The sequence below is a fragment of the Nanorana parkeri genome, unplaced genomic scaffold (assembly GCF_000935625.1).
Source record: "Nanorana parkeri isolate BGI_ZX_2015 unplaced genomic scaffold, ASM93562v1 scaffold621, whole genome shotgun sequence".
Taxonomy (NCBI): domain Eukaryota; kingdom Metazoa; phylum Chordata; class Amphibia; order Anura; family Dicroglossidae; genus Nanorana; species Nanorana parkeri.
In genome coordinates, this window is record NW_017306889.1 from 720,215 (window position 1) to 728,946 (window position 8,732).

The 8,732-nt window shown below is 36.8% G+C and overlaps 1 protein-coding gene across 1 annotated transcript in view; it reads left to right on the top strand.

The window, feature by feature from the left end:
* The window catches only part of LOC108792265 (fibrillin-2-like), a 153,745-nt gene that overhangs the window by 140,891 nt on the left and 4,122 nt on the right, over window positions 1–8,732 (top strand). Inside the window, exons 49-59 of the mRNA XM_018563004.1 lie at window positions 2,875–3,027; window positions 4,281–4,346; window positions 4,504–4,629; window positions 4,745–4,864; window positions 6,286–6,405; window positions 6,666–6,797; window positions 7,052–7,177; window positions 7,614–7,820; window positions 7,913–8,038; window positions 8,176–8,298; window positions 8,497–8,613. Of these exons, the coding sequence (XP_018418506.1) occupies window positions 2,875–3,027; window positions 4,281–4,346; window positions 4,504–4,629; window positions 4,745–4,864; window positions 6,286–6,405; window positions 6,666–6,797; window positions 7,052–7,177; window positions 7,614–7,820; window positions 7,913–8,038; window positions 8,176–8,298; window positions 8,497–8,613 (1,416 nt within the window). The remainder of the gene's footprint in view (window positions 1–2,874; window positions 3,028–4,280; window positions 4,347–4,503; window positions 4,630–4,744; window positions 4,865–6,285; window positions 6,406–6,665; window positions 6,798–7,051; window positions 7,178–7,613; window positions 7,821–7,912; window positions 8,039–8,175; window positions 8,299–8,496; window positions 8,614–8,732) is intronic.

The window sequence follows — 8,732 nt, forward strand, 5'->3', positions numbered from 1 at the left end:
TTGGCATTCGGTGGAACTACAGCAGCAATATCAGATTTGTTAGAGTAGTAGGTATCAGCTAGTGTTTTCCAGTAGCATAGTTAAAACTAAAGTAATGCTAAAGTCCGGTATACACTAAAAAAAAAAAACAATTGCACCAGAGATGACCACTCCACTGAAGAGATATACATGCAGAAGTTCTACAGGTCGCTGCCCCACATCAGTCAGGGAGACTGTGATAGCTAATGAAAAAACAAAAACAAGGGGCGCCTTCCCTAGTGTAGATGCATTTGTATTAGACAAACAGCAAAAGTAGAATAATACTCACAAAAGAGTAGATGACAATGAGCCTTCAAAATCAAAGATTGTTCCTCATTTTAGCCAAAAGCAAGACACAGCATGTGAGAGCTGCACAGATGGTGGTTCCTGTGTGACAGCACAGTATGCCTAGGTTGATGCGTTTCCGGGGCCACGCCCCCTTCCTCATAACCTTTGATTTTGAAGGCTCATTGTCATCTACTCTTTTGTGAGTATTATTCTACTTTTGCTGTTTGTCTAATAAAAATGTATCTAACCTAGGGAAGGCGCCCCTTGATTTTTCATCTGGTATACACTGTTATATTTTCAGTGGCTACAAGCCTCTGTCTGAATACCCAAACAGAACTTGCAAGCTCTGTTCGGCCGAAGATTTTTTTCAACAAGTTCCTTCGGCAAATGTTGATCTAATGAACAATGTCTGCTGAAGGAATAGGGTCGCCAAAAGAGCGAATTTTGGCTATACCTGCTGAATCGGCCGAAATTCACTTTGTGTGTACCCGGCTTAATAGTAATGTACAAGTACAAATTACGAGAGACAATTCAGTAGTCACATGACTAAATTTAATATAGTACCGTATATACTAGCACATTTTTCTAACATTTATTAAAAAAATCATCATCATGATGGCTATAAAAATACATAAGTATTATAGCACTAGTTTACTAACAATACATAGCTGTACTGTATATGAATGATGCATATAACATTTTACATTTGCCCTATATAAGAGCTATAGCTGTTTGCAAGCATGTATTGTACTATGACATTTTTAACAGACCTTATCTGTGCTAGAATAATATATTGCATAAAAATTCCAGGCAAAAATTATGTGTGCTTAACTTACAGCTAAAGCTTGTAGCATGATTTAAACTCAACAAGCCTCATCAGCCCCCAAAATCACAGTAATTATAATCACCTATATGATTTTTTTGCCTATATGAAAAAGTGGCTGCTGATGTTGTTCTGCCTTAAGTTGGCCATACACCAGTAGAATTTCATTAGAAACAAATATTTTTCTAAACGTTTATTCAATTTTCTAATAGTTAAAAGAGAACTATGGGGTAAGTGTTTTCCCCCATAGTTGCCTTAAGGTTCACAGGAGGACATATATTACGCGTGAGTGACTGCTGGCTCTGCCTATCTAGAGGCAGAGCCAGATGTACCCGTCCCCTCCCCCGTCTATTCCTCCAACCAGCGCTGACGGATCGGAGCGGGGAGGGGGGAAATCCCTGCAGTCCCGGCTCTCTGCAGGGAGATGATGGAGAAGTGAGCGAGCGACGGTATGTGTTTGTCACTTCCCCATCTATTGAGCCGACGTGTGACAGTTGACAAAAAAAATCGAAGTAGCGGGGTGGAAAATGTTTCACAAACAAATGAAATTCTGACAGTGAATGTGGTTTTCATCCAGAAAACTCCATTCTTTTTTCAAAATCAAATGACATTTCGAATGACATTTATTAAGTCTGTGATGGCATTCTACAATGAGATTTATCGTATGAACGTTTGTACGAAAGTCCACCAGTTTCAGTTCTCCACCCTGTTGTTGTTGTTGTTCTTCTGCTGTTAGGACAATTAAGGAGCAGCACCACACTGATTCAGACACCTCCACACTCTTCTGGCAGCCCTGATTGACTGCTGACCTCCCTCTTACTGAATCCTTCTGTGCAAGGAGTTACATGAAACCAATATAAACAGATTTAGATATTTACTTTAGGAGATTGATAAATGAACAGATTGCAGGACTGTGTGCCCTGCAGATACCTGTGAATGTGCATTCTGGAAGTGGAATTCGTTTTAAATCTTCTGCTTGTAATGTTGCATTATAGCCACAAGATGCTGCTAAATGAGCATAGGGAAATAAATACAAGCAACGCTAAGAACGCCTAGATAAATTAATTGATAATAAATAGAAGTGAAAAAATAATTAAATTGATAACACTAATAAATAAGCCTCAATACATAAATAGATGTGCAAAATCATGCAAAAAATGCAATTTATATCAAAATACAGTATTACATTTTGCATAGATTCGCACTGAGCAAACATTCACAGATATTTGCAGGACAAGCAGCCCTGGGCATTGTTTATAAATCAATCCCTAGGTGTATTTTAAAAAACATTAATGTATTTTTAATTAATATGTGACTATATTTTATTTTTCCTGGGGTCTAGCATTAAAAAATGTATATGCTGCAACAACATTTAATGAAAATATATTTGATAATTTGGCACCTTGCTAACTGGACTGTTTATTAAACAATAAAACAATAAAACAACATAGACAGTCATTCAAAATAAGCTGAACTGTGGAACATTAAAGGGTAGCTCCACTGAAGCTAATTTATTTGTAGAACCCACAAAAGCATAACATCTAAGAAAGGTTTCAATTCCAGTTACATGCCCAAAATGTATTAACACAATATTTTAAACATTACATTCAACAACAAAATGGTGGATGTTGTTACTTTTCACTTTTCATGCATTATTATTAAATTTTGTAATTTGCTTATTGCTGACAGTCTTTAGATGGAAGTTTATTCACAGTCTTATGGTTATATATTTCTTTTTTTACCAGATACTCGTCAGAGTTTCTGCTTCACTCAGTTTGATAATGGAAAATGCTCAGTGCCTAAAGCCTTCAACACTACAAAATCAAAGTGCTGCTGCAGCACAATGGCTGGCGAGGGCTGGGGAGATCCCTGTGAGCTCTGTCCACAGGAAGGAACTGGTAAGAACTGCACTGATGATATACAAAACACACAAGCCATGTAAAACTTTCCCTAATGAAAAACAAATGATGTGGATTTTTTTGGCAATGTTATTATAAAATATGCTGTAAGCCCTTGGTTCTCAACTGGTGGGTCGTGACCCAAAAGTGGGTCGCGACCCCGTGTTCAGTGGGTCGCCGCATGCCTTCCACTTTTCTAGGCGAGAGGCTCATCTGCCTCCCTCTAGTGCAGCACTGTCAGTTCTCGTGCCAAGCAGCCTTTCAAAATATGCTGCCCGGCGCAGAGTTTCAGCTTGAGGTGGGATTGGATGGGGCTATGGCCGCGAGGAAGCTCCATCCATACATGCATTGCTTACAGCTCCCTCACATGTTCTATAGAGGTGCCTGGACCAGAGAGACTATTTATTTGTATGGTACCCCAAACGCATCTCCCACCCACAGTTCATATGCCCGAACCAAACCCTAATGTTGTGCGTTCCATTGCAGTGAAACTTGGGTCGCAACTTAATGACCAAGGACAAATGTGGGTCCTGAGGTTACACGGGTTGAGAACCACTGCTGTAAGCAATACAATTTGTCATAAAATAAATTGGGTGAAGATTTACTTGGATCATTCAATCACGTAAAATAAAATCCCTGTTTCCTTATGTAATCTGTACATCACTGGATAATTCAAATGAAAATTCACAATTTTTTAATTTATCAATTTAAATATGTATTTAATTTATTTTGAGATCATTCTAAAAAAATGTTTTCCAAATCAGCTCCATTATTTCGTCTTCAATCTGTACACAAGCAAATGTTTGCTTGAGAAGAATCCTAAAAGTGCAGTGACACATAACAAACAATAAAATCCATCTCGCACAAGTCTGACTTAAGAAAGCAAATTTCAATTGGTTGCTGTTTTTGACTGCTCTTAGGATAAGCAGTATCCTAAAAGCAGTCAGGCCTAATTGAATTAGGCTGTAGGTATCTTTTGAATTCACAGGTATAGGATGTAACTGTAGCCAAACTATAAGCAACCATATCAATGTACATTTAAACACAATCTACATGTTTTCAGTGACCAATGTGGTCTTTGTTTAAGCATACTCACATTTGATTCAATCATTAAAATATAAATTGAAATTGCTATTCATTTGCAATTCATGCATGCTTTAACTTTCTGACTGGTGCAGTTGGATTTATTTGGGGACTGTTGAAATTGTTCCTTTTTACTGTTTAATAATGTGTTAATGTTCTTTTGTGTTCAGTGGCTTTCCGAGAACTCTGCCCATATGGTTTTGGCTCCATCCCTAACATTGGCGATACCAGAGAAGGTCAGTGACCCAAACAGCGAGTATAAGTCTGTAATATTTTACACATATCTTCTCACACACTGCAGACATTTTTAGTTAGCTGTATATTATGATGATATTTATCCTTTTTTCCCTGATTCCATCCTCAAAAGTATTTTCTTCTCTTTTGTGTTTGTAGATGTCAATGAATGTGCTGAGAACCCCGGTATTTGCATCAATGGAGTCTGTATTAACACTGATGGCTCTTTCCGATGTGAATGTCCCTTTGGGTATAATCTAGACTACACCGGGGTTAACTGTGTAGGTAAGCGAAACTGACAAAATGTATTAAAGAAACATGGTAAAGGTTTCATAGATAGAGATTGCACTTTTTTTTTAAATGCAAAAAAGAAAAAAAATATATAATTTGTCTTACGCAGATACGGATGAGTGCTCCATTGGAAACCCATGTGGAAACGGAACATGCTCCAATGTGGTTGGAGGATTTGAATGTGCTTGTGATGAAGGTTTCGAACCAGGGCCTATGATGACTTGTGAAGGTAAAAAAAGAAAGCGTTTTAAGTCAGTTTTAATTAATGATTCTATATTTAAGAGTGGTATAGAAATGTTACGTTTTTAACTTTTTATTTCACTCAATTCACATATATACAAAAGGCGAAAATTATGTGTTTCTTGGCTATTTACCGTATATACTCGAGTATAAGCCGAGTTTTTCAGCCCATTTTTTTTGCTAATCCATTACTACATCCTAATTGCTGTGAAATCCAGATATATGTTTTCCTTTTTTACTTCTGGACACTAGAGCTGCAGCTAACGATTATTTTCAAAATCGATTAGTTAGCCGATTATTAAGTTCGATTAATCGATTCATCGTATTTTTAAAAAAAATTATAAATAAAGGCTCCAGTGATGGACTACTAGTTTGTATTGAGATTGTAGTCCATCACGGGAGCAAGCTTGGAGGGGTGGTGTGCAATATAGTACATTATACAGCGGCGCAATGCAGAATACCAGCAGCTATAGAGGAATACAAATCCCAGCAATACCTTATACATTGTATGCATAATGTACTATTGCTGGCTTTTGTTGTATTCCTATATAGCTGGTGGTATTCTGCAGTTCGCTGTATAATGATTATACGGCACAATCCAGAATACCACCAGCTATATAGGAATACAACAAAAGCCAGCAATAGTACATTATGCATACAATGTATAAGGTATTGCTGGGATTTGTATTCCTCTGTATAATATACAGCACAATGTACCATCAGCTATAGAGGAATACAAATAATCGAATTAGTCGATTAGTTGTTGTAGCTCTACTGGGCACCTGTCCCCTATCCATTTATGTAATGAAAGCAAAAGTTAAGAGACAAATTTACAAATCTGGCTCATCAGCGCTTGTGGAGTTTGAAGATGGGCAAAGTTTTTTAGTGCCCTTGTCTTTAAGCAACAGAAAAGTGCTATAGGTTGATAACAGCATGGCAGGGGATTTCTATGCCTGCTTTTGGTTTATTTTTTATAATAAAATATAATTTAAATATAATAATGCCACAATGTTACAGAAGCACTACCAAACTTGTTATAGTGTAAATTCATGGATTGCACCATACTTTTTCTCTAGTATTTAATGACTGGGGTCCATTTAATTACATGCAGTTTCAGTGCTTTATAAGTAAGTGTAAAAACCACAGGATGTATTTTACAAATTACTGAAAGGATATCAAGATAAACTAGGTTAAAATTCATGGAATTATAGTCATCCAGTAATGTAAACTGCAGAGTTGAATTATTTATTTGTTCTTTGACTCTAAACATTGACCCAGCCACCCTTGGTAACGGTGCTTAATGTATTTGTACAAGACTGTTATGGTTACAATGCTCCAGTTTTTATAGGGAAGATGGAGTAAACACCCATAGAAATTCAGTTTATACCTTATACCTTTCATTGTTTTTAGATATCAATGAGTGCACAAACCCTCTTCTGTGTGCTTTCCGCTGCATAAACACTTATGGATCATATGAATGCACCTGCCCATCTGGATATACTCTGAGAGAGGACCGCAGGATGTGCAAAGGTATGGCATTTTAATGGTCAATTTCTAGGTCATTATTTTTCTCATGATCTGTGGTAGCTATAATATTACCTAAGACCATGTATGTTTAACTACTTAATTTACCCAGTACAATTGTTTTCTGCTGGTGATATTTTTCAAACCTAATACCCCACAGAATTTAATTTCTGCTTTATATTCTTTTGCTAGTATTCTAAAATGGGCACCTTTGGGAAAGGCCTGCCAGTAAGACCCCCACCTCATACAATATTTGTGTCTTTCAGATTTAGATGAATGTACAGAAGGTCTACATGACTGTGAATCCCGAGGAATGATGTGTAAGAATCTGATTGGTACATTCATGTGTATCTGCCCACCAGGCATGCAGCGGCGCCCAGATGGAGAAGGTTGCATGGGTAAGTCAAAGACAATAAAATTTTTATTTAGAAATTAAACCTAGCTTAGATTACAATATATTGTCTATGAAAAATTAGATCACACATTTATTCGTATTTAGTTATCACTTGTCTTTTTGCATTAGGAAATACTTTATTGTAATAATTTCAGGATGATAATTTTTACTTTTTATTTGTCAATAATAAGGCTGCTAGAGCAGTTCGTTGCTTATTTTCCTAAAAATATTTGACTTTTTGTTGTCCTTTTGTAATAGATGAAAATGAATGTCGTACAAAGCCTGGAATCTGCCCCAATGGACGCTGTGTGAATACTATTGGAAGTTACAAGTGTGATTGCAATGAAGGCTTCCAAGTTAGCGCTTCTGCAACAGAATGTATTGGTGAGTATGTGTCCTTTAACTGAAGAATAAACTCACTTTCATTAATATCAATACACAAAGTTTTGCATTTGATATAAACATCTCTTGTATTGTATTCTAAAAGTGCATAAAATATTGCATACATGAACACAAAGTTCGGATATTTTAGTATTAAGGAAGGATAGAGTGCAGGGGATTTGTAAAATCACACTTTCATTAAATCTAGAATAGAATATATAGAATGTTTACTGAAAATGTAATATTTTCAGGAAGAGGGTTTCTGTCGCTGCAGCAAAATAACTAATGGCAATTTACTCTGGGATCTGCAAAAATAATATATAAACCTGAATATTTAAAAATAAACATTCCCGTGCCTGAGGTTTGTTACTTGTTACTAGGTAAATGTGGTGGATGTAATCCTAGATTTTAGTAAATTCATTTTTTTTTTTGCCCTTAGACACACGCCAAGGATCTTGTTTCACCGAAGTGCTACAAACAATGTGCCAACTTTCATCTACAAATCGTAACATGGTCACCAAGTCAGAATGCTGCTGTAATGGAGGACGGGGCTGGGGTAACCAGTGTGAACTCTGTCCCCTTCCTGGAACAGGACCATTTAAGAAGATGTGCCCACATGGCCCTGGCTTCACTACTGATGGCAGAGGTAAAGACAGAGGAATTATGAAAAAAAATAAGCATTATGTTATGGGGATATTATGACTTCTATAAGACCATCTTTTGTTCCTTTTGCTTTAGATATTGATGAATGTAAAGTGCTTCCTAACCTGTGCAAAAATGGCCAGTGCATAAATACCATTGGATCTTTCCGCTGTCACTGTAATTTGGGCTACACCACAGACATTACTGGAACAACTTGTGTCGGTAAGATATGTTACTATTATTGGAAACAAAATTACATTTGAGTATTAAATTCATAAAATAATATTCCAGAATACACCATATGTTATATTTAAAGTAAACAGAACCATCACTAATACTCAATTGCTTTTTTTTTGCAGATTTGGATGAATGTTCTCAGTCTCCTAAACCTTGCAACTTCATATGTAAGAATACAGAGGGCAGCTATCAGTGCTCTTGTCCAAGAGGCTACATCATGCAAGAAGATGGCAAGACCTGCAAAGGTACAGTAAAAAAGCAATTATTTTGTTTTGTGTGGTTGACCAAGTAATGATGTGCATTAACTCTTAACAACCGAGAAAATATCAGCTTTTATTAGTCCAATGTGCTGCTAAAAACTGAAATCTGTGGACACGTATGGTGGTGTTGCACAGCATGGATACAGTAGAACTCATAACTTAAAGCATCTTCTACTTCCACAGATTTGGATGAATGTTCCACCAAACAGCACAACTGTCAATTCCTGTGTGTTAACACCATTGGAAGCTTCAACTGCAAATGTCCACCCGGTTTTACTCAGCACCAGTCCTCTTGCATTGGTAAGAAACTCCATACTTCATAACTCCACTCCATCTCCCTTATATTCCTCTTATCCTCATATCCCCCCCCCTCTCTCTCTCTCCCCCTCTCTTTTTCCTCTTTACTTGCTTTGTTTCCT